The sequence below is a fragment of the Macaca fascicularis genome, chromosome 4 (genome assembly GCF_037993035.2).
Source record: "Macaca fascicularis isolate 582-1 chromosome 4, T2T-MFA8v1.1".
Classification (NCBI taxonomy): Eukaryota; Metazoa; Chordata; class Mammalia; order Primates; family Cercopithecidae; genus Macaca; species Macaca fascicularis.
The window spans coordinates 160,790,401-160,817,078 of NC_088378.1; the positions used below are offsets into that span (position 1 = coordinate 160,790,401).

General features: G+C 39.7%; 1 protein-coding gene across 7 annotated transcripts in view; it reads right to left on the reverse strand.

Annotated features, from left to right (window-relative positions):
• HIVEP1 (HIVEP zinc finger 1) overlaps window positions 1–26,678 on the reverse strand; it is a 155,948-nt gene that overhangs the window by 3,745 nt on the left and 125,525 nt on the right. For 6 of the 7 annotated variants that reach the window (XR_012434244.1, XM_005554028.4, XM_045390526.2 and 3 more), the window contains one exon: window positions 25,565–25,666. The exons of the other annotated variant lie outside the window; for it this stretch is intronic. Coding sequence is in view for 5 of the 6 variants with exons in the window: in XM_005554028.4 (XP_005554085.3) it covers window positions 25,565–25,666 (102 nt within the window). In the remaining variant the exon portion in view is untranslated. The remainder of the gene's footprint in view (window positions 1–25,564; window positions 25,667–26,678) is intronic. 7 annotated transcript variants of the gene reach the window in all.

Consider the following 26,678-nt stretch of genomic DNA (forward strand, 5'->3'; position numbering starts at 1 on the left):
GTGGCCACCAGGATTCAGAGGAGGGCAGCTCTGCGGGAGGGCCGGGTTAGGGATGAGGAATGGGAAATGACTCTCAGAAGGCGAATGAGGCAGGCGGAGGGTAATCAAGAAACAAGGAAATGAAGGCCTTGAAAATCTTTAGAAAATCTTTAAAACACAACTGAACTACATATAAAATTAATAAAGAGTTCAAAGCAACTCTTTTCCTGAGCTTTTTCTCTATTTTGTATCTTCCTTTTACTGAACAAATTAAATCAAACACAAAAAGCTGATGGCTGTTGGTATCTGTGAGCAAAATACATTTTCTTTAGATCTGAATAGTATCACAGATGAGGAAAGAAAAGGACTTTTATTTGAGGAATGTGGGCCCTTTCAAATTACTAGGCCCCAGAGAGGCATTAAGATGACACAGCAATCACATCCTACCCCCTACTTTACTGAAGCTGCTTCCCATTGCCACAGGTAGCTGCGAATTAACCTAGTAATGTGGCATCGGACACCATATCCCACACTTTATAGCTTAACCACGGACAGGCAGTCACTAATCACTGTTACTCCTGTATATCAATGAGAATTCCTGACAGAACTGGCTAAACAGTCTACTCGGTAACACCGCCCTCCTCCCCCGCCCTGTTTTTTTGTTTTTGTGGTTTTTTTTTTCTTTTTGCCTTTAAAAATCTGCCTGTAACAAAGGCCAAGCAAGCAGTTTGGGTGAGTCATCTGGGCAGCTGTCCTTAATCTGGCTCAAGTCAACTCTTTCAACCACACTTTGTGCTTTAGTTTCTTCTTTTGGTTGACACAGTCATGTTTCAATGGTCCTCCATGTTATCATATTCACCTAATGTGTAAGCCTTCTTATTTGCTGAGAGATGCTAACATTTGCTGTCAATTTCTGTGATATGATTCAACCCATTCCTCATAGAAAGGGGGATATTATCTAAAAGTCGTCAGTATCAGCCTCATAACATCATGTGAAACTGAGTTTAACAAGGAATCTTCAAGATGACCCAGGAAATAGTTTCAGAAATCTCATAAGCTCATGTGGAACTTTTAGACTCTTCACATTTTCAAAATCTTGCAAATTAGAGGTTCTTTCCCACAGAAAGTTTAATAAAATTTAGTTATGGGGGAGGAATGTCACTGAGATATAATAAAGATGACATTAGACAATGTACAGTTTAGCTGTGATACATTCTGCACTTACAGGCATTTTTTGAAGAGAGAAAAACACGTAAACAGAGCAACAAGCAATAGGCTGCCTTTCCCAAATGGCCTAGACGTTAATTTTTTACTACTTTTTCTTTGTATATGACAAAAATAAGTTCTGAGAGAAAAGTCTTAGAAGATCCATACAAAAGATTTGAGGGTGATTATTTCTAGGGGATGAAAAGAACTTGACATTTTACATTATTTATCACAAACGTGTGCTACTTTTATAATTAAAAAACTCAAAGATGAAACATGCATTTAGGTTCCGTTAGTATGTGATTTCATAAGCCTTTTGCTTTTAGGGTTCTACTGTTATGCTCTAAAATAAGTAATGAAATAAAATAATACCAAAATATTGAATGGCTCTGGGGGCCTAGGCTGGAGACAGAATGTGTGATTTCCGGGTAAATGCCCAGACTCCTGTGCCTCAGGTACCTCTCCACCTTGTCTGATGTTTGGCATTGTAAAATTCGAGTCATCCTCAATTTGACTTGAATTCGCCACATCAGTAGCAAATTAGGTATTTTTGTGTGTGTGTGGAGACGTGTCTTCTTTAAAGAAGTAAAATTTGTAAAAAGACTAGAGAGAAGGTAATGACTGGGAGAATAAGTTACTGGAGAGAAAGGATGATTTCATTCAAGGCTGATCTTGCCGGAAAGTCTAACAAGGATGTGACTGTTTGCGTTAAACACACACGCGTGCATGTGCATACACACACACACACACACACACACATAAGCATGGCCTAACTTTAAACTTACAACTTTTTCCAAACCCATCAATAAGCCGAGGTCCGAGATAATCAACAGCCCAAAATCTAAGGAAACACAAGCTTGCGTCACCGAGGGCAGACACAACAGAACCCCGGTCAGGAGGGTCCTGCTCAAGTATCTGGTTAGAGTCAAGAGTGGGCTGCCAAGATTGTGTGAAACCTCTGGCGGTTACACTCTCACACAGGATCCATGCCATGATCATCACTCAGGTGCTCACAGGAAGGTGCGGTACGAAGTGGCCACTGCGTTCCAGATACTGGGGAGAGAAGCAGTAACCCAACAGGAGTGGCAAGGAACTACACCTGGAACCGTCTCCCCTGTCTCCACCAGGAAAACAAAAGACTTACCCTGTGAGGACAAGGGCGGCACGCACTGTTGTCCTTAGGACATGGTGAAAACTCACTGCAGTGTGGATAGGGAACAGGAAAACCATACACACATAACCTGTCTCCCTGGGGAGGGACAGGATTACACAGAAACCCCTATAACACTTGGGGGACGGGGAGGAGAACTGAGAAGGCCACAGCCCAGAAACCTAAGAAAATGGTGCAGGTACAAGACTGAATCTCAATCGGAGCAGAGACAGCACCCCATCCTCCTCCTCGCCCCCCAGTGCCAAGCTAAGGAGCTTAGAATTACAGGTAACAAAACAGTGCTTGGAGAGAAACAGGAGAACAAGAACGTGCAGAGAGGCCCTTTCTGAGGTACAGTGCAAAAGGAAGACCTAAAACTAGAACTGAACAGGTGACGTTCTTGTGATCCAACTCCCAACCAAAACACAAGGTATCTCTACAGGAACATGAAGCCTTTGCTGCCGTGAGGATGGCTGTAGTGACAACAAATCGCTCAATCCCAGCCCACTCCTAACTAGATAAACTCTAACTCCCACGCTAAAGGCCTCTAGGAAGGAGAGGCCTGCCCATTTCTAGGCATACAAACAATTTCCATGGGTCTCTACCGTCTTACACAAGATGTACAGCTTTCAACACAAAATTACAAGGCATACAAGAAGGCAAGAAAAAAACATGCTTCAGAGAGACAAAGCAATCATCAGAGCCACAGTGAGATATGACACCTATGTTAGAAATGACTGAGACTTTGAAGTAACGATGGTTAATATGCTGAAGGCTCTAAAGGGAAAGGTAGGCAATAACAGATGGGACTTTCAGCTGAGTGATGAAAACTACTACAAAGAATTCAATGAAAATGGTGCAAATAAAAAAAACAGTCACAATAGCAAGAAAACTGTCCAATCCAGAATTCTATGCCCATTGAAAATAATTTTCAAAGATGAAAGAGAAATACAGACTTTCTTAGAAAAACAAAAACTGAGGGGATTCATTGCCAGCTGCTTGACCTAGTGGACAATAAATGTTAAAAGGAAGTTCCTCAGGCAGAAGGAACATAACATCAGATGGAGGCCCGGATCTACACAAAGAAACAAAGAACAGTGAAAACAGAATAAATTGTCCCCATTTTTTTTTTCTTATTTTTTAATTGCTCTAAAAGACACCTGAATGTCTAAAACAATGTCCTGTGCGTTCATAGTAGATGTAAATGTAAAAAGGTATGGCCACAATAGCATAAAGGATGGAAAGGAGGAGCTGTGTATATACTGCAGTAAAGTCTACAGGCTCCACGTAAAGCAATGTAATATTATCTGAGGTAGATAACTACAATTTTTAAAGGTATAAATAGTAAGTCAGATGAGGAAATAGAGCAGAATCATAAAAAACACTCGATTAATACTAGAGAAGGCATCAAAAGAAAACTGAAACTCAAAAATGAAACAAACAGAAAACAGCTGCCAATATGGTACATTTTAATCCAATTACACAAATAACAACATTAAAAGGGGTGGTCTAACACATAAATTAAAAGACAGAAATGACTAGGATTGAATAAAATGCAAGTCCCATGTATATACTGTATATAAGAAATGCATTTAAAAATATTGATATAAAGACAAATAGGTTGAAAATAAAAGTTTGGAGAAAGATATACTATAAATCAATAACTAAAATACAGCTGCAGAAACTATACTAATATCAGATGAAGCGGACTTCAGAGCCAAGAATATTTGGAGGATAAACAGGAGCATTACATAATGATACCGGTCATCCCATGGACATAACAATCCTAAGTGTGTACGCAACAGAGCTTCAAAATAAATGAGTGGAAACTGAACAAAAATAAATAAATCCATAATCAGAGCTGAAGACTTCAATAATCCACTTTCGGTAACTGATGGAACATGTAATAAGAAAATCAGAAAGCACATAAGAGACGTGTAAAACACTATCAAGACCTAACAGACACTTACAGAAATGTTCCACTGAAGAGCAGAACATACCTTTCATGTAAGTGTATGTGGAACATTCACCAGTATATACCATATTCTGAGCTACAAAATAAACCTCAACTATTTTAAATCAGTAGAAACCATACAGAGTGTGTGTTTACATGAAAACAGAATTAAACCAGAAATCAACTAATTGGAAGATATCTGAAAAACCATCAAATTATTGCAGAATTAAAGAACATGTGCATGATACTGGTACAAGAACAGACACATAGATCAATGGAACAGAACAGAAAACCCAGAAATAAGACCGCACACCAGCAACCATCTGATCTTCAACAAACCTGACAAAAAGAAGCGATGGGGAAAAGAGTCCCTATTTAATAAATGATGCTGGGAAAACTGACTAGTTGTATGCAGAAAACTGAAACTGGACCCCTTCTTTACAATACATATAAAAAAATTAACTCAAGATGGATTAAAGACTTAAATGTAAAATGCAAAACTATGAAAACCCTTGAAGAAAATCTAGGCAATATCATTCAGGATATAGGCACGGGCAAAGATTTTATGACGAAAACGCCAAAAGCAATTGCAACAAAAGCAGAAATTGACAAATGGGGTCTACTTAAACTGCAGAGCTTCTGCGCAACAAAATAAACTATCAGAGTGAACACACAACCTACAGAATGGGAGAAAGTTTTCACAATCTATCCATCTGACAAAGGTCTAATATCCAGAGTCTACAAGGAACTTAAACAAATTTATAAGACAAAAAAATAACCTGATTAAAAAATGGGCAAATGACATGAACAGACACTTCTCAAAATAACACATACATGTTGCAGCCAACAAACATGAGGAAAAGCTCAACATTCCTGATCATTAGAGAAATGCAAATCAAAACCACAATGAGATACCATCTCAGGCCAGTCAGAATGGCTATTACTAAAGAGTCAAAAAATAACAGATGCTGGAGAGGTTGCAGAGAAAAAGGAATGCTTTGACATTGTTGGTGGGAGTGTAAATTAGCTCAACCATTGTGCAAGACAGTGTGGAAATTTCTCAAAGACCTAGAACTCTGAAGAAATACCATCTGACCCAGCAATCCCATTACTGGGTATATACCCAAAGGAACAGAAATCATTTTATTATAAAGATACTTGCATGCATGTTCATTCATAATAGCAAAGACATGGAATCAATCTGAATGCCCATCAATGATAGACTGGATAAAGAAAATGTGGTACATGTACACTATGGAATACTATGCAGCCATAAAAAGGAATAAGATCATATCCTTTGCAGGCACATGGATGGATTTGGAAGCCGTCATCCTCAGCAAACTAATGCAGGAAGAGAAAACCAAATACTGCATGTTTTCACGTATAAGTGGGAACTGAACGATGAAAACACATGGACACTTTGGGGGGAACAATACTCACTGGGGCCTGTCTGTTGGGGGGTGATAGGAATGTGCTGGGAGAACATCAGGAAGAAATGCTGGGCTTAATACCTAGATGATGAGATGATCTGTGCAGCAAACCACCATGGCACACGTTTACCTATGTAACAAACCTGCACATCCTGCACATGTACCCCTGAACTTAGAAGTTGAAGAAAAAAAAAAAGAACACATCTCTAAATATTCATTGGGTTAATGAGAAAGTCTCAAAACTGTCAAATATTTTCAACTGGATGAAAATTAAACATTCAAACTTTGTGGGACGTAACTAATGCAGTAGTCAGTGGGAAATTTATCATATTCAACACTTTCATTAGAAAAGAAGGCGGCTCTCAGATAAATCTAAATTTTCAGTTTTAGAAATCAGAAAAAGAAGATCAAACTAAACTCAAAGCAAGGCGAGGGAAGAAAATAATAAAAATGAGAACCGAAACGATGAAATTGAAAAAAGAAAAATAGAGAAAGGCAATGAAACCAAAAGCTGGGTTGTTGGAAAAATTCTCTGGTAACACTAGCCAAGAAAGAAAGAGAGAAGATACAAATGACCAACATTAGAAAAGAAAGGGGGGATAAACATACACTTTTTAAAAAAAACTATTATACCTTAAGTCCAGGGATACATGTGCAGAACGTGCAGGTTTGTTACATAGGTATACATGAGCCATGGTGGTTTGCTGCACCCATCAACCCGTCATCCAGGTTTTAAGCCCTGCATGCATTAGATATTTGTCCTAATGCTCTCCCTATCCTTGTCCCCCACCCCCCGACAGACCCCGGTGTGTGATGTTCCCCTCCCTGTGTCCATGTGATGAACATACAATTCTATGCATTTGCCAAAAACCACATACTATACACCATAAAGTAAATTTTGTTGTAAGTAAATAAAAACAGAATCCATTAGGATGTGGGGTGAACCTAAGAGGAATGCAAGCTGAGACAGATGGCTCTGACTGCAGCTGCATGAATGGCACAGCCACGCTAAGGGCATGGAAAGTAAGGTCCTGTCCCAGTAACCTTGGCAAAGAGGGTTTTGAGTGGAGACAGTGAAGGCTAGAGACAAGAATGGCACACACTGCACTGTAATTTTAAATCTGTTTCTTACAGGAGTAAAGGTAAGGATTTTTGAAACTAGTTTATTTGTATACTAGAACTGAGCAAATACATAAACATACTGTAGGTGCGAACCAGGTTTCTCACTGGGGGTGAAGAAGAGAAGGAAATGGAGAAGACTAGAATAAATGTAGTGGTGCTGGACTGGAAGTTATCGGTATGGATTCACGTCTTCACTTGTATATATGGAATACACATGTACACTGCAACCTCTACCTCCCAGGTTCGAGTGATTCTCTTACCTCAGCCTCCTGAGTAGCTGGGATCACAGGCGCCCACCACCATGCGTGGCTAATTTTTGTACTTTTAGTAGAGACGGGGTTTCACCATGTTGGTCAGACTAGTCTCGAACACCTGACCTCAAGTGATCTACCAGCCTCGGCCTCCCAAAGTGCTGTGATTACAGGCATGAGCCACTGTGTCCGGCCCGCTTTAGGGTCTTTTACTCTACTGATACCACTATTCTCTCAGATAAGCTTGTACAACAAGCACCTCCCTATTAGCCTCATAGTCAAATCAAGACGTCTCACAAGTACCTTCTGTCTTCCTATTGTTTAATAGGACACTATCAATTCTTGAAATCAATTTCAACACTTCTATTGGTTAACCGGGAAGCACAGGAAATTTCACCCCAAAGCACTCTAACCTATATACACATTTTAAATTCTTAGTACCTAAAAGTGCTCTTATATTGTATCTTTTTTTTTTTTTTTTTTTTTTTTTTTTTTTTGCATTTCTTATTCTATTGTACATATGCTGACTAAATGGCTCTATTCCGGTTGCAACCATCCATAGCCTGGATCCTCAGCGCCACTCTGTACAAACCAATACTATTTGATCATAATTAAAACAAGGACTAATTAAGGAGTTGACTTTTTCTCAGACAACAATTTAAAACATGAAAAATGCAGTTAATTTCTTTTAAAGTGTTGAGCCCACAGCTCATAAATGTCAGAGCTGAGATTCAAACCTATGTTAGTCTACACCTAGACATTCCATTCAATCACATTTTAAAAATCTAACCACAGAATCATCAGAAAGGTCAACAATGAATTACAGTCAATAAGCTACCTTATAAATATGCATGAATTCAATCTTTGTAGGTACTGACATGAAAAGCGTCATATGATTATTTGATTACAAGTAACAGAATGTATAAAATGTAGTCCCCAAGGAGAACGTAAATAATTGAACTTTTAAAATTTCAAATATACTGCATTATATAAAAGTTTAAGAATCAGTTATATATTTCAAATTGTTATTAACATATATATTTTTCAAGAAGCATGCTGATTTCTTTTTTAGTATATGCAAATAATATGAATAATTTAAAACAAACACCATATTTTTTGATGTACGTAAAAACTATTTGGAGTGTAAAACTATGTGGCTCCATTTTAATCTAATTTTGCCTTGATTATATCAAATTTCAGGTCAGGATTAGCAGGATGGGTGAGAAGACACACAGGGTGGCTTCTCTGCACCCTTCTCCCCTCCTGGGCAAGCCACACGCCTGTAGCTTGGAGAGGATTAGGAGGGGCTGGGATTGCTTTTCTGGGCTTCTTTCACTGAGATAAGCACAGAATGATGTTTCTGTCTCTGAATACATAGTATCTGAAATCTCTGCTAGAGGACACCACTGGCAAAGTTTAAAAACCTGCAAATGAATTTTGAATCATTACATATTTATTAAACAGGACTGATATTCTGGGTAACAGAGAAAAGATAAAATGGGTAGCTTAAGTGAACAGAAGACAATGGTATCCTTTTAAATATCCATGGCACCAAAACAAAGCACAGACAACTCTGCTCTCTGTTTGGATTCATACAAATAAAAGTCCTTTATATACTTCCCTGTCCCCCTTAACCTCTGCCCCGACCCCCAAACAAGTCTACTGCTGCCAAATCAAAAGTCGTACTGATAAAAGACCCAGAAAGGAAAAGTGCCTTGCCTGTGAACAGCAAGCTTGTGAGGACAAGAACAAGGACTTGTCATGGATGCAAAACACTTGTCACATATGACTCTGTGATACTGCTCACTTTGCTGCTGCTGCTGCATGTTACTTAATGTAATAACTATGATACTATGTTGAGTAACTGGTTTTTTCGTTGTCTTTTGTTTTTTTTTTTTTTTGAGATGTCTCAGAGTCTTGCTCTGTCACCCAGGCTTGAGTGCAGTGGCATAATCTCGGCTCGCTGCAACCTCTGCCTCCCAGGTTCAAGCTATACTCCTGCCTCAGCCTCCCGAGTAGCTGGGATTACAGATACCCATCACCACGCCTGGCTAATTTTGGTATTTTTAGTAGAGATGGGGTTTCACGTGTTGTCCAGGCTGGTCTCGAGCTCCTGACCTCAGGTGATCCACCTGCCTCGGCCTCCCAAAATGCTGGGATTACAGGTGTGAGCCACTGTGCCCAGCCTGATTAACTGTTATATCAGGGATTGGCAAACTATGGTCACCAGCTAAATGTGGCTCTCCACGGGTTCTTGTGAATAAAGTTTTATTGGAACACAGCCAGGCTCATTTGTTTACATACTGTCTATGGCTGCTTTTGTGCAACAATCACAGTTATAGTATTCATGACAGAGAATATGCGGCTTAAATAAAGCCTAAAATATTCACTATCCAGCCCCTGACATAAAAGTTTGCCAACATCTATGCCACACCACCCTCCATGTTTAAACCAAACTACCACCCCATGACAGAGTTGATACCACACCCATCGTCCACAAGGAAGTTAAGACGCCTGTACTATAAATGATTAGAATGCATCAAAGCCAGAATTCAAAAACAGGTTTCTAGGAACTTAAGAGCCCTGTCATTATGCCAATAAGATATACTGCTTTTCTGCCTTTCTATTACAATTGTTCCTTTCCTGGTGTGTATAATACAGACTAATACTTCAGGAGTGTAAGCACTGTGGCTTACCCCTTTGCAGCCATCAGAGACTCTAGAACAGACCTAAAGAATCTATATTTGCTTAGCAAATTCATAAATGGTCCAAAAAGTTCCATTTCATTATGTCCTCCCAGACACACTCCCCTCTCATTATAAACAAATGTTTCTAATACTCAATAAAATTTTATATCAGCACAACATTAATTCCTTTATTTTCTGTGAATTTCAATTCATGAGGGAAAAAGCAGGCATATAATGTAGCAACATTTTTGTCAAAAGTAAAGGTTTTGATAAATTTATGTCAAACAACTTCCCTAAAGATATATCTTAAAAGTTATCATTTGAAGATGAGTCAGGTGAACTGCAACCTGCCCGCCCATTGCTGCCAGAGAGTGACACCTGCTGGAAGAGTCGGAGTTGCAAAAGCAGGAGGGGCTCCCTGAGAGAATGGGCCCCCCGAGGGTAGCAGCAACCCGGCCCACCTACACTCAGTCGCAACCTTCTTTTGTTGTTGAAGTTTGCCTGTTTTTGTTCTTCACATATGTTTAGAAATATTACTCTGAAAGCCAGATAAACAATGGCAACCTAGGGAAAAATTTTTTTTAAAGAACGTGAATACAATAATATATATATTTTAAAGATAAAAACACATTAAAAACATAATGGGGCAGAGTTTAATGTTTGACAAAAGACTGTGTCGTATGTGTGTCATTCAAAATAATATTAGCACTGCTTTAAGTATAAATCCTAAAGCCTATTATGGTTTCATATTCTACACATGGAAGTGTTTCTTAAAAAGAGTAATAATGTATTCTATAAAAATCCCGAGGATAATATATTCTACAGGTTTCATTTTGGAAAAAAAGCTTTGCTAGTAATTTTTAAAAATTCACTTACATTATTTTTAAGAGTAAATGTGATATAGGTTTTAAAACCTGTGATCAAACATCATTCTTTACTGTAAGAACTGAAACTCCAACAAGAATAATGTTTCTCACTGCACTTCATCATATTAAATGGTTCTCCTAGCTGGCAGCTGAGGGTACACATTAACATTCCTTGCATTGAAGTCCGGCATTTGTTGACGAAAACATTCTTCGGATCAAAGGATGAAAAGCAAATTGCTGGCGGCATGATTTTTGACACAAAAGGTGAAAACCAAAATGTAGTCACTAATACTCCAAGAACACAAGAACAAAATTCCTGAGACTATATCATGTTTTATGGCAGGAAAACAAGGGAATGTGCAGTGGAGCTGAGGGATTAGGCTTCCCATGGGCATTTCTTATCATTGCAGCTCAAGTTGCTAGTTTTAAACTAAACAGAAACTTCTTTTAAATGCCTAATGTCCACATTTTAATGGCTGGCTTACAAAAATGTATAATTCCTCCTGCTTCATTAAAAGCAAATGTTTCCCAACATCCCCTAATTTATTCCACTGAGAATTAGAACATGAATTCCATCTGCTAAAAGATAAGACAGGTAACCACACAGCCTGCTGTTGCTAAGGGTGGTAAAGAATTCAGAAGGGGTCTGTGGCCTTTCATCACATCATTTTCACATCACCCTTTAATGAACACTCTTTATCAACCAGGGACCAGGCACAATATGATGGTGAATGATAACCTGGGTATGGTGTGGTTGGCAGAGTAGAAAACGGGTCTAGGATCCTTAAAGGGAAAAGACTGAAGATAATGCCTGGAAAACACTGACATTAATTAGAAAGACATCTGGAGAAAACCTTTAGTGAAAAACAAAACAATGCACACCTAAGGGAGTAACTCAGCACAAGCACAGAGTAAGATCTGGGCTTTTTCCAGAACGCTATGAGCTGACCAAGATATTACCAAGTGGTAATGATGTTTAAAAAGTAAATACTATACTGGGGTGCTTTGTAGTAACACTGTCTGACTGCCTCTAAGTGTTTAGCACATTTTGTTTAATGAATGAAAGCTCATGGGCCGGGCGCGGTGGCTCAAGCCTGTAATCCCAGCACTTTGGGAGGCCGAGGCGGGTGGATCACGAGGTCAGGAGATCGAGACCATCCTGGCTAACACGGTGAAGCCCCGTCTCTACTAAAAATACAAAAAAAAACTAGCCGGGCGTGGTGGCGGGCGCCTGTAGTCCCAGCTACTCGGAGGCTGAGGCGGTAGAATGGCGTGAACCCGGGAGGTGGAGCTTGCAGTGAGCCCAGATCGCGCCACTGCACTCCAGCCTGGGTGACACAGTGAGACGCCATCTCAAAAAAAAAAAAAAAAAAAAAAAAAGCTCAGAGACATTTCCTGGTGATGATTACATTTATGCTACAGAAAATATCTATTAAATGACTAAGCCCCCAAATGTGTTCTATAAACCTAAAAACACAATCCTTAGGTTTCTGGGTGCCGTTCTGCAAACTCTGGAAGGGGTTGTGACTTTTTAGATTTACCATCAGGTCTCCCAAATTTTGTCCTTTATAAAAAAGGTTTACTCCATTTCCCATGTCAGAGATCATCAAGACTCAAACATACAAGGCATGTTCTTACATATCCTATTAGTATCAATTTAGTACACGTCACTTTCAGAAAAGCATGCCGAGTCTAATATTCCCTCTTCACATGCTGCAGGACCCCACTATGATGTCACCACCACCCTGTTGTTAGGAAACAGGAAGTGTGCCTACCAAAACGGAGAAGACAACTTCCATATTGATCAAGACTTGATGTTTCACAGCACTGGTTCCTGAAAAGACACGTGGCTCCTGATGTGGGCCATCTTTCTTTCAGCACTAAATCTAACAGTCAACTATAATCTGTTAGCATGATGAAACAACATACTTTGACTGTGTTTGTGAGAACCAAAGGAATAAAGGAGTTTCCTGGGTTATTTTGGACTTTCAGTTTTCATATAGCTAGACCAGACATCCTTGATAACTGCAGGTGTGAAGACATAATGAAAGGTGTCTGAAAAGCCACCAAAATCACTATGTTTGGAATAAAAGAGGCTGACTTTGATACCTGCTGCGGCACCTTACTGCTGGCAAAACCAGAGGATTTTCCTGAATTTCTACTGTTGACACACAGCGAATGAAATCCCAGTGTGGTTTCTAGCAGTCTATTTGTGTAGCAGGACTAATATTCGAATTATGTTAGATTAAGAAGATGAGAGATGGTATCAAGACCCCATGATACCATAAAAGGTTGTTCACCATTAAAAGGAAAAGACAGCAAGTTTATGTGTTAAAAGATCCCACATTACACGATACAGTGTCCTCACTTATCCTTATCCTCATTTACTGGGCTAAGAAAATGGAGAATACACTGTCAGGCAGGACTCTCAAGAATGGCAGAGGCTCTACATAATGCCTCACTTCTCAAAAGGAGCCGCTGCCAAGAGCCTGATCCCCAAGAGGGGCAGGTGCCCCCTATGATGAGGGAGGTGGAGATGCGTCGGGGTGTGAAGAGCACACGGGGGAGAACCAGGAACATGAGTTCACTTGACAGTGGCCTCCAGGCCTCCCTAGCTTTGTTTTGCTGGGCTGTCCACTTCAAAACTTGAAACTGTAGTACCAGAAACATTTATTCTCCTTCACCATGTTTTAAGTCAGCCACTTCTTCTACTCCTACTGTATGTCTAATATAGTAATCATTTGCATTTTCCCTTGGAAAATAGTTAGTAAAATGAAACACTTTATAATACATTGCTCTCTTTATAACATCCTTAGAGAGTTGATTGGGGCAAGGTTTTAAAACATATACAGAAGCGTTAAAGCAGGACAAGTCGAGGCCTTATCTTTTATCAGAGGCTATTCTGTGGTGAAAGTTCTATACCACAGTGATCCTGGGCCAGAGCAAAAACTAATTCCAGGGGAAATAATGCTTCCTAGTTTAATAAATTGATAGCGATATTTCCAAATTAGTCATTATACATTTATACACAGACATAAAAAACAGGGTATCACAAGGGAAAATCATTTCAGACTTTCCATCCAAAATGTTAAACTCCATCTGGTGGAGAATGAGAGAGGCTGAAGTCCTGAGTCCTGAGGTACTTCTTTTATAAAACACTCATCTACCCAGAAAAAAGGCTTCTGCTCTCTGAGAATATTAATACTATTGTTGCTGAATGGGATCATCCACTTAAGGAAACATGGTTCCTTCTGTCATTACTGTCTAAATTCCCACTACAAAACAAAACTGCAGCAACAGCAAAAAACAAACAAACAAACGACAAACCTCAACAAGGAAAATTCAAGGGTCACAGATTAAAAGCCCTAGTATCTTTTATCTTGTCTCCAGAACATTTGAGAACATAACCCAAGATAAAAGTCAGATATATGTGGCCCTAAAGGGGCAATGGCTTTAAACAACTTCAGTTCAGACTTTTGTAATCAAAGAAACACTGTTATGTGTCACTGACTATTTAGAAAAATTAAAATACTCAAGAATCCTATCTAAAAAATAATAGTTTTCAAGTGTCAGAACATGAAGAAATGGGTATAAACTGACATGACAGGGGTGTTCATTGTATCCAGGCCCAGTGAGTAGAGTTTAAACCTGCAATGGCAGTTCTCACGCTGAAACTCCCCTGCACAGCATCTATTACTTGTCCACCAGCCCGCCTCCCAGCCTTGGGCCCTGTGGAACTCTCTTGTTTTTCTGTCCCATTCACACACTTATACCCTATCCCATTTCCCCAACCTTTGTGTGTCTTTGGCCAAGCAACTCCTTGGTCTAGAATGCTTGCCCTTCCTTTCCCCCCTCACCAACAGTCTTCCAAATGAAGCAGTGTAGGGATAAATAAATGCCTTCCCTTCCTTCTGGGACCACTTTGGCCATCATTGGTCTTTCCCTGATTCTAGCCTTGGGAAATGAACCTTGCCAAATGTGGGCTCATGCCACATCATAACCATCGGCCAGGAGGTCCTGGACGATAGTAATTGTGCACACACTGAATAGGTGCCAAAGTGATACATAAAAAAAAAAAAAAAAAAAATCAATCAAAAAGAGAATAAACTTTTCTCCTCTGGAGCTATTAAAACACAGAACAGATCTTTATCAACCTGGAAAGATCATTACTGAGGATGAGAACATGGAATAGTGAAAAAACTTGGGTTATCTTCTAGTCATCTGACCCAACAACCAATAAATAACAAATTAACAAACAAATGCCATTATCATGTTAACAATGCCTATACTGACTTTGGCCATATAACATAAACACTATTTATAAGTAAAGGTATCAAGTAGCACAGCTACCATTTGATTTTAGTGAAGGTATTTAATGAAAAACGATTATATCTAATTACTATCATTATTATTTTTTTGAGATGGAGTTTAGTTCTTGTTGCCCAGGCTGGAGTGCAATGGCGCGATCTTGGCTCACCGCAACCTCCACCTCCTGGGTTCAAGTGATTCTCCTGCCTCAGCCTCCTGAGTAGCTGGGATTACAGGCATACGCCATCATGCCCAGCTAATTTTTGTATTTTTAGTTGACATTTCTATGTTGGTCATTTCTATGACATTTCTCCATGTTGGTCAGGCTGGTCTTGAACTCCCAACCTCAGGTGATCCACCTGCCTTGGCCTCCCAAAGTGCTGGGATTACAGGTGTGAGCCAATGCGCCCAGTCGACTATATCTAATTCTAAAATTAATAATATTGAATTATTTCCTAGATTATAGAAAGCTGCTGCCAAGAACAGATTATACTGTCCTTTTTAAAAAAAGGTTTACCCCATTTCCCATGTCAGAGATCATCAAGACTCAAACAAATGAAGCATGTTCTATTAGCATCACTTAAGTATATGTCACTTTCAGAAAATCATGCTGAGTCTAATATTCCTTCTTCACATGCGCAGGACTACAGATTTTAGAGATTTTTTCCTATTAATTCAATAAACAACTATTTATTACCTACTATTTGCCAGGCACAATCCTAAGGAGCTGAAGATACAGCAGCAAGCAAAACATCATCTTTGCCCTTATATAATTTATTTTCTAGTTGGAATAAATAGATAATGAACACACTTTGTAAGTGCTATGAGGAAAAAGAAAACAGAATAAAGGGCATAAGTGATGCTAGCAGTAAGAGGGTGAGGTGCCTTTTGTTTCTCTATATATTTATATTTACATATATTTATATTCAGGAAGGCCCCACTAATCAAGGGACATCTGCTAGAGAGCTGAAGGCAGGGTGGCGTAAGTCTCACAGTATCTGGTAGAGGGCATTCTTTTCTGGTTTTTTTTTTTTTTATACTTTAAGTTCTAGGGTACAAGTGCACGACCTGCAGGTTTGTTACATAGGTATACACGTGCCATGTTGGCTTGCTGCACCCATTAACTCATCATTTACATTAGGTATTTCTCCTAATGCTATCCCTCCCCCAGGTCCCCTACCCCATGACAGGCCCCGGGGTGTGATGTTCCCCTTCCTGTGTCCAAGTGTTCTCATTGTTCAATTCCCACCTATGAGTGAGAACATGTGGTGTTTGGTTTTCTGTCCTTGTGACAGTTTGCTCAGAATGATGATTTCTAGCTGCATCCAAGTCCCTGCAAAGGACACGAACTCATCCTTTTTTATCGCTGCATAGTATTCCATGGTATATATGTGCCATATTTTCTTAATCCAGTCTATCATAGAAGGACATTTGGGGTTGGTTCCAAGGTTCCGCTATTGTGAATAGTGCTGCAATAAACATACGTGTGCATATGTCTTTATAGTAGCATGATTTATAATCCTTTCGGTATATACCCAGTAATGGGATTGCTGGGTCAAATGGTATTTCTAGTTCTAGATCCTTGAGGAATTGTCACACTGTCTTCCACAATGGTTGAACCAGTTTACACTCCCACCAACCGTGGAAAAGCGTTCCGGTTTCTCCACATTCTCTCCAGCATCTGTTGTTTCCAACTTTTTAATGATCGCCATTGTAACTGGTGTGAGATGGTATCTCACTGTGGTTTTGATTTGCATCTCTCTGATGACCAGTGATGATGAGCATTTTTTCATGTGTCTGTTGGCTGCATAATGTCTTCTTTTGAGAGGTGTCTGTTCATATCCTTTGCCCACTTTTGGATGGGGTGTTTTTTTCTTGTATATTTGGTTAAGTTCTCTGTAGATTCTGGATATTATTAGCCCTTTGTCAGATGAGTAGATTGCAAAAATTTTCTCCCATTCTGTAGGTTGCCTGTTCACTCTGATGGTAGTTTCTTTTGCTGTGCAGAAGCTCTTTAGTTTAATTAGATCCTATTTGTCTATTTTGGCTTCCGTTGCCATTGCTTTCAGTGTTTTAGTCATGAAATCCTTGCCCATGCCTAGGTCCTGAATGGTACTGCCTAGGTTTTCTTCTAGGGTTTTTATGGTTTTAGGTCTAACATTTAAGTCTTTAATCTATCTTAAATTAATTTTTGTATAAGGTGTAAGGAAGGGATCCAGTTTCAGCTTTCTACATATGGCTAGCCAGTTTTCCCAGCACTGTTTATTAAATAGGGGATTGTTTCCCCCTTTCTTGTTTTGGTCAGATTTGTCAAAGATCAGATGGTTGTAGATGTGTGGTGTTATTTCTGAGGCCTCCGTTCTGTTCCACTGGTCTATATATCTGTTTTGGTACCAGTACCATGCTGTTTGGTTACTGTAGCCTTGTAGTTTGAAGTCAGGTAGCATGATGCCTCCAGCTTTATTCTTTTGCTTAGGACTGTCTTGGCAATGTGGGCTCTTTTTTTCCAACTCTGTGAAGTAAGTCACTGGTAGCCTGATGGGGAGGGCATTGAATCTATAAATTACCTTGGGCAGTATGGCCATTTTCACGATATTGATTCTTCCCATCCATGAACATGGAATGTTCTTCCATTTGTTTGTGTCCTCTTTTATTTTGTTGAGCAGTGGTTTGTAGTTCTTTTTGAAGAGGTCCTTTGCATCCCTTGTAAGTTGGATTCCTAGGTATTTTAATCTCTTTTTAGCAATTGTGAATGGGAGTTCACTCATGATTTGGCTCTCTGTTTGTCTGTTATTGGTGTATAGGAATGCTTGTAATTTTTGCACATTGATTTTGTATCCTGAGACTTTGCTGAAATTGCTGATCAGCTTAAGGAGACTTTGGCCTGCCATGATGGGGTTTTCTAAATATACAATCATGTCATCTGCAAACAGGGACAATTTGACTTCTTCTTTTCCTAACTGAATACCCTTTATTTCTTTCTCTTGCCTGATTGCCCTGGCCAGAACTTCCAACACTATGTTGAATAGGAGTGGTGACAGAGGGCATCCCTATCTTGTGCCAGTTTTCAAAGGGACTGCTTTCAGCTTTTCCAATCAGTATGATATTGGCTGTGGGTTTGTCATAAATAGCTCTTATTATTTTGAGATACATTCCATCAATACCTAGTTTATTGAGAATTTTTAGCATGAAGGGCTGTTAAATTTTGCTGAAAGCCTTTTCTCCATGTATTGAGATAATCATGTGGTTTTTGTCATTGGGTTTGTTTATGTGATGGATTGTTTATTGACTTGTGTATGTTGAACCAGCCTTGCATCCCAGGGATGAAGCCAACTTGATCGTAGTGGATAAGCTTTTTGATGTGCTGCTGGATTTGGTTTGCCAGTATTTTATTGAGGAATTTCACTTTGATGTTCATCAGGGATATTGGTCTAAAATTCTCTTTTTTTGTTATGTCTCTGGCAGGCTTTGATATCAGGATGATACCGGCCTCATAAAATGAGTTAGGGAGGATTCCTTCTTTTCCCATTGATTGGAATAGTTTCAGAAGGAGTGTACCAGCTCCTCTTTATACCTCTGGTAGAATTCGGCTATAAATCCGTCTAGTCCTGAACTTTTTTTGGTTGGTAGCCTATTAATTATTGCCTCAATTTCAGAGACTGTTATTGGTCTATTCAGAGATTCAACTTCTTCCTGCTTTAGTCTTGGGAGGGTGTATGTGTCCAGGAATTTATCCATTTCTTCTAGATTCTCTAGTTTATTTGCATAGAGGTGTTTATAGTATTCTCTGATGATAGTTTGTATTCTGTGGGATCAGTGGTGATACCCTCTTTATAATTTTTTATTGCATCCATTTGATTCTTCTCTCTTTTCTTATTAGTCTTGCTAGCAGTCTATCAATTTTGCTGATCTTTTCAAAACACCAGCTCCTGGATTCATAGATTTTTTTCAAGGGTTTTTTTGTGTCTCTATCTCCTTCAGTTCTGCTCTGATCTTAGTTATTTCCTGCCTTCTGCTAGCTTTTGAATTTGTTTGCTCTTGCTTCTCTAGTTCTTCTAATTTTGATGTTAGGGTGTCAATTTTAGATCTTTCCCGCTTTCTCTTGTGGGAATTTAGTGCTATCAATTTCCCTCTACACACTGCTTTCAGTGTGTCCCAGAGATTGTGGTATGTTGTGTCTTTGTCCTCACTGGTTTCAAAGAACATCTTTATTTCTGCCTTCATTTCATTATGTACCCAGTAGTCATTCAGGAGCACATGTAGTTGTTCAGTTTCCATGTAGTTGTTCAGTTTTGAGTGAGTTTTTTAATCCTGAGTTCTAATTTGATTGCACTGTGGTCTGAGAGATAGTTTGTTGTGATTTCTGTTCTTTTACATTTGCTGAGGAGTGCTTTACTTCCAACTATGTGGTCAGTTTTAGAATAAGGGTGATGTGGTGCTGGGAAGAATGTATATTCTGTTGATTTGGGGTGGAGAGTTCTGTGGATGTCTATTAGGTCTGCTTGGTGCAGAGCTGAGTTCAAGTCTTGGATATCCTTGTTAATTTTCTGTCTCTTTGATCTAATATTGACAGTAGGGTATTAACATCTCCCATTATTATTGTGTGGGAGTCTTAAGTTTCTTTGTAGGTCTCTAAGGACTTGCTTTATGAATCTGGGTGCTCCTATATTGGGTGCATTTAGGATAGTTAGCTCTTCTTGTTGAATTGATCCCTTTACCATCATGTAATGGCCTTGTCTCTTCTGATCTTTGTTGGTTTAAAGTCTGTTTTATCAGAGACTAGGATTGCAACCCCTGCTTTTTTTTTGGCTTTCCATTTGCTTGGTAGATCTTCCTCCATCCCTTTATTTTGACTCTATGTGTATCTCTGCATGTGAGATGGGTCTCCTGAATACAGCACACTGATGGGTCTTGACTCTTTATCCAATTTGCTTGTCTGTGTCTTTTAATTGAGGCATTTAGCCCATTTACATTTAAGGTTAATATTGTTATGTGTCAATTTGATCCTGTCATTAAGATGTTAGCTAGTTATTTTGCCCATTAGTTGATGCAGTTTCTTCCTAGCATTGATGCTCTTTACAATTTGGCAAGTTTTTGCAGTAGCTGGTATTAGTTGTTCATTTCCATGTTTAGTGCTTCCTTCAGGAACTCTTGTAAGGCAGGTCTGGTGGTGACAAAATCTCTCAGCATTTGCTTGTCTATAAAGGATTTTTTTTCTCCTTCACTTATGAGTCTTAGTTTGGCTGGATATGAAATTCTGGGTTGAAAATTCTTTTCTTTAAGAATGTTGAGTATTGGCCCCCACTCTCTTCTGGCTTGTAGAGTTTCTGCCAAGAGATCTGCTGTTAGTCTGATGGGCTTCCCTTTGTGGGTAACCCCACCTTTCTCTCTGGCTGCCCTAAAAATTTTTCCTTTCATTTCAACCTTGCTGAATCTGACAATTATGTGTCTTGCGGTTGCTCTTCTCGAGGAGTTTCTTTGTGGTGTTCTCTGTATTTCCTGAATTTGAATGTTGGCCTGCCTTGCTAGGTTGGGGAAGTTCTCCTGGATAATATCCTTAAGGGTATTTTCCAACTTGGTTCCATTCTCCCCGTCACTTTCAGGTACACCAATCAAACGTAGATTTGTTTTATTCACATAGTCACATATTTCTTGGAGGCTTTGTTTGTTTCTTTTTACTTTTTTCTCTAACCTTGTCTTCTAGCTTTATTTCATTAATTTGATCTTCATTCACTGATACCCTTTCTTCCACTTGATCGAGTCAGCTATTGAAGCTTGTGCATGCATCACGTAGTTCTCGTCCTGTGGTTTTCAGCTTCATCAGGTCATTTAAGGTCTTCTCTACACTGTTTATTTTAGTTAACCATTTGTCTAATCTTTTTTCATGGATTTTAGCTTCCTTGCAATGGGTTCAAACATCTTCCTTTAGCTCAGAAAAGTTTGTTATTACCGACCTTCTGAAGCCTACTTCTGTCAGCTCATCAAAGTCATTCTCCATCCAGCTTTGTTCTGTTGCTGGTGAGGAGCTGCAGTCCTTTGGAGGAGAAGATGCTCTCTGGTTTTTAGAATTTTCAGCTTTTCTGGTCTAGTTTCTCCCCATCTTTGTGGTTTTATCTACCTTTGGTCTTTGATGTTGGTGACCTACAGATGGGGTTTTGGTGTGGATGTCCTTTTTGTTGATGTTGATGCTAATCCTTTGTTTGTTAGTTTTCTGTCTAAAAATCAGGTCCCTCAGCTGCACGTCTGTTGGAGTTTGCTGGAGGTCCACTTCAGGCCCTGTTTGCCTGGGTATCACCAGCGGAAGCTGCAGAACAGCAAATATTGCAGAAAGGCAAATATTGGTGCCTGATCCTTCCTCTGGAAGCTTCGTCCCTGAGGGGCACCCACCTGTATGAGGTATCAGTCGGCCCCTACTGGGAGATGTCTCCCAGTTAGGCTACACAGAGATCAGGTACCCACTTGAGGAGGCAGTCTGTCCATTCTCTGAGCTCAAACACCATGTTTGGAGAACCACTGCTCTCTTCAGAGCTGTCAGACAGGGACATTTAAGTCTGCAGAAGTTTCTGCTGTCTTTTGCTCAGCTATGTCCTGCCCCCAGAGGTGGAAACTACAGAGGCAGCCTGCCTTGCTGAGCTGCGTTGGGCTCTGCCCAGTGTGAGCTTCCCCTGCCTCTCTGTCTACCTACTCAAGCCTTAGCAATGGCGGACGCCCCTCCTCCTGCCAGGCTGCTGCCTCGCAGGTGGATCTCAGACTGCTGCGCTAGCAGTGAGCAAGGCTCCGTGGGCATGGAATCCGCTGAGCCAGATGCGGGATATAATCTTCTGGTGTGCCATTTGCTAAGACCGTTGGAAAAGTGCAGTATTTGGATGGGAGTGTCCCATCTTTCCAGGTACCATCTGTCACAGCTTCCCTTGGCTAGGAAAAGGAAATCCCCCAACCCCTTGCGATTCCTGGGTGAGGCGATGCTCAGTTCTGCTTTGGCTCGCCCTCCGTAGGCTGCACCCACTGTCCAACCAGTCCCAATGAGATGAACCAGGTACCTCAGTTGGAAATGCAGAAATCATCCATCATCTGCGTCGATCACGCTGGGAACTGCAGACTGGAGCTGTTCCTATTCGGCCATCTTGGAACAGAATCCTCCTAGAGGGCATTTTTAACAGAAGAAAGGAGTGCAAAGTCCCTGAGACAGGGTCCTGCTGTGGGTGTTCAACAAAGAGGCAGGAGACCCGTGTGGTTGCAGCTGAGCACGCCAGGGAGGAAGGAGGGGGAGTTGAGCCTCAGGGAGACGGAAAGGAAGAAGACAGAGCTCCTGGTGGGTGCCTGACCAGTGCTCCAAATGAGCCAGGAAACCCCTGGGGCTTTTAAACAAAGGAATGACACAATTGTTACAAGGCCACTTTGGCTGCTCGGTGGAAGACAGTCTGTAAAGGAGCAGGGCAGAACCACAGAGACCAATCAGGAGCTAATCCAGAAGCAATGTAGTAGAGAGGATGTGGCTGGGGTGGGGTGGTGGAGATGATTAAAAGTGGATGGATTCTGAAGATATTTTGAAGTATAGAGCCAAAAGGTTTTACTGGTAGATTAGAGGCAACCTGTGAGAAAGATGGGCATCAAGGATGACCTCAAGATTTTTGGCCAAGCAGCTGGAAGGATGGCAGAAGACTACAGGGGAAGTGTGCTTAGAGGTAAGGGGTAAACCAGGGATCTGGGACACATCAGACCTGAGATACTGATTAGACACCCCAGCAGAGACAGGTGGGGTAAGTCAGAAGGATACTCACGTCTGGAATGAACTGGGGCATTATCAGCACAGAGATGGTATCTGAAGTCAGGAGACCGGACGAGACTATCTACAAAGTGAGCGGACGAGACTATCTACAAAGTGAGCACAGACAGGAAGAGAAGAAATCAAAGGCCACAGCCCTGGGGCCTATGTGAGAGGCTGGGGAGGTGAGGAGGAGCCAGCACAGAAGACTGAAAAGGAACAGCTGGTACCACTCTGGGCTAGTGGAAGGCTAGAAACTGCACCCTCCAGACACAGCATCATGCTGCAGGCTTCTGGCTTGCCCCCTCAAACAGGGACATGGCCAGAATTGCTAAGCAAAATCGCATCTCCAGCTATCATCAGTTTAATGGAGTAAAAGTTTGTTTTAAAGAATAATGAGACCCAATCTTAGTATAGTAATCAATAAACCAGAAAGACAACAAACAAATCCATCAAATTGGCCAAAAATTTAAATTCTAACAATATTAGGTATAATTAAAGAGGTAAGGAAACGGAAAGTCTCTTCTGGAGAACAATGTAAAATTATAAAGCACAACATCTAGGTATCTACATACAAAGTGGTACTGTTTATGCAAATTTAAAATACAAACATAAAATCACATACTATTCATAGATATATACATGTACGTAAAATGAACTGAAAGGAAAACCCCCAGTGCAGCGAGAGTTCCTCTGAGAGGGAGAGGAGAGTGGCGAGGAGTGGGGAGTAAGGGAAGCTGCCCCTCAGCAGCAATAACTGGTTTTTAAAAACTATACTGAATTTGTGAAAAGAACTTGAAACAAATATGAGAAAATATTTATTATCAACTCTGCTGTGAATACATGAGTACACACAATAAAATACTTTGTATTTTTTTGTATTAAAAAAATCTCAAAATATGTTTTAAAAGCACAATAAAACAAGATCATCTGTTTAAAACAACAACTGTTTACTCTAATTATACCTACGCTGCAAGCCTGTAATAAAGCAAAAGGAGAGGAATAAATTCTGCTGGTGTAGCAACGCAGAATGTTAGGTCTCTAGCACAGCATGACACAGCACTTGGCAAAACTCCACCTCTATGTTCTGCTTCACTATTATTTGACAAACACTGTAAAAACAACTTTGAGCACATTACCCACAAATACGGTCGTTTAAAAAAAAAGTAAACTGAAAGGAAAAAGGTAAAACTACATTTTTTATCAGAAGTTCTAATCTAAATAGGGAATTAGGACATCAACGTTGAGCAATAATCTAAGACCAGGTTCAAATGCTTTCGGAATTAGATGAAAATACAACAATGAATAAATACATAGGTAGGTCAATCAGTCAGCAAATGTAAACAATCCATGATAATTAATAGAAACTATAACTAATTCTCTTAAATATGCAAATTTAAGATATAAGTACTACCTCCCCTTAACAATTTAGATAATTCTGTAGACACATTAATTTTTATAAGATTCATCTTCTTGAAGAAGGTATACATGATATATACTATAATGATACCTTTATCTTGTCCCTTTTCTAGTCAGTGGGTAATAAGTATACTTGCTGAAACTCTTACACATTTTTCCTAACTTTTTACAACTGAATTGCTCTGTACCACTGAAAATGTGAGTAATTTCTCTTGTATATTTAGAAGTAAATCCAGGCTGATTCATTTCGTGTGTTACAGGGATTACATGCTTTTGAATTTTTACCTATATATTCAATGATGTCCTCATCACTTTCTCTTTGGAAATTTTCTCTAGATCAAACTAATACTTGTTAAGAAAAATATAGCAAGCAGGTAAATGTTTAATTCAGGGCATTTTAAAAAGCAGAATACTTTTTCAATTTTTTTTTCCTTTTGTCGATAAATCCTTGGGTTAAAAACAAGTTTCACAAAAAGATACTTCGATTCTCTCATGAGTTAGAACAGATGAACAGGTTTATTCTTCCTCAAAATTCGTCAGAGATAAATACTTAAGTTTGTTAACAATGTTTTTGAAAAAACAGCCATTTAACTTTTTCGGAATAATAAACACTTTGGAGAAGTAAACAAACGTTTTATTCCACAAATATGGAGCTGCCGCGCAGCGCAAGGCACTGCGCTAAGTGCTGTGGGTGAGCACATGTTACGCACTCACTGGCTCTGCTCATGACATGCTGAATCATTGTGGTGGGAGCTCAGGTGAGAGCGTGAATAATTTCAGAACAAGGTAGAGGAGGATTAAATGCTTTCAGGGAGGAAATTGTAAAATACTAGAGGAGTCCAGAGAAGAGAAGAATTGTTTCCTGAAAGAGGTATGGAAAAGGAAAATCAGAAAAGGCTTCATGACAGCAGTGGACTTGGCTGGATCTTGAAGGAAAGTGAGATTTTGATCAGGGCACTGGGAGCCACGTTTGTGTGTGTAGTGAGGGCTGGGATTTTAAGTGAGGAGTGTAAAGATGAAGAGTGATCAATGTCAAGTAGGCAGGAAATTCAAGCATGAGGGTAGGTAAAAGAAAGAAATGAGAAGGACAGAGGAGTAGGTAAGTAGCAGATTACAAAGGATTTTGATCAAGGTCAAGTGTTCACATTTTATTTTCTAGACAAATGGGAACCGATGAGAAACTCTGAGCAGAGGAGAGGTATGATCAGACACATGCTTCAGAAAGATGAACATCATGGGGGATAGGTGAATAGGAAGGAGGACAATCTAGACATGGAAAAACTAATTAGGAGTCCACTGCATATAAATAAGAGGTAATGAAAACAGGAATTAGGCAGTGTCAGTGGGAATGGAAAGGGTATGGAAGCAAAAAAAAAAAATTGTACATTATAAATAGCATTTATGAAAAATATGGTATAAAGCCTTACCTGATTCTTCTGTATCCTGTTCATCTATTAAACCTACTGAGACGCCTAAATCCACACATTTCTTGCTATGTGCCTTGGACTTCATGTGTTTTGTCAGATTTCCTTAAGGGAAAAGAATGTTTACTAAGCTTACATAGTATGATTTTGCTATTGCATTTGTAAACACTGGCAAATTTCATTCCTATTCAAGCCAAAGTACAGATTGTGGTCATACAATTCCAACGACTAAAATGTGAACAAAAGAAAATTTGGTATCTGTATGTTGTAACACCTTGTTATTTATCAGTTTATATTTTCTTTTTAAAATCTGCCTCCTCTACTTTGATAACATTTCCTTTACCTTATGTTTTCTATTCTCCAGTCCTTATTTCTTTCTGGGACATTTTATACAAACTTAAAGTCTCTTTCAGACTACACTGTGATCTGTAGTTCTTGGAGTGTGAATTCTCCACTTGTTATGTCTGCTGGCGTTTTCTCATTTGTTTCTTTGCATGCTTTTTACTTTTGGGTTTATCCTCAGCAAGATTGTTTTCCATGGAATCCTAAGTACTCTGGGTTGCAGAAACATCTCTATAAAGCAGTTTTCCAATTGCTTCTGCCTGGAACCTTAACAGTTTCATTGGTTTCAGACAAGGGACTCTGGACCAGTTTTTTCATTTGTTTTTGCATGGTATAGATACAGGGTTTTACTTTTAAGTGGATGGGGTTTTTCCCACATGGCCCAAAGTCACTGGACAGGAGGACTAGGCTTATTTCAGGAACCTCAGATGCTATCTCAGGACAGGCATGCCTGTAGGCATATATCTGGCCTCGATTCCCATAAGGCCTTCTAATTATTTTTGTTAGTATCTGTTCACCATGTTAGCTTTGAGTTTCTTATTTCTGGCACCTTGGAATTCACCTTTCAATGTTTCAAGCTTGACTATCTATGAAAAACTATTTTGGGTCATTGTAATTTTATAAACAGTATTTCTGGAGTAAGAAAAAGCATTTCCTGTATTCATTTCACTTCACATATAGAGGATAAGTCTCAAAATAGTACCAGTAAAGGAGTGTTTTCCTCTGGCAGCTGTTGTATCGACCTCTTTAAGTACGACCATGCTAGCTGAGAACC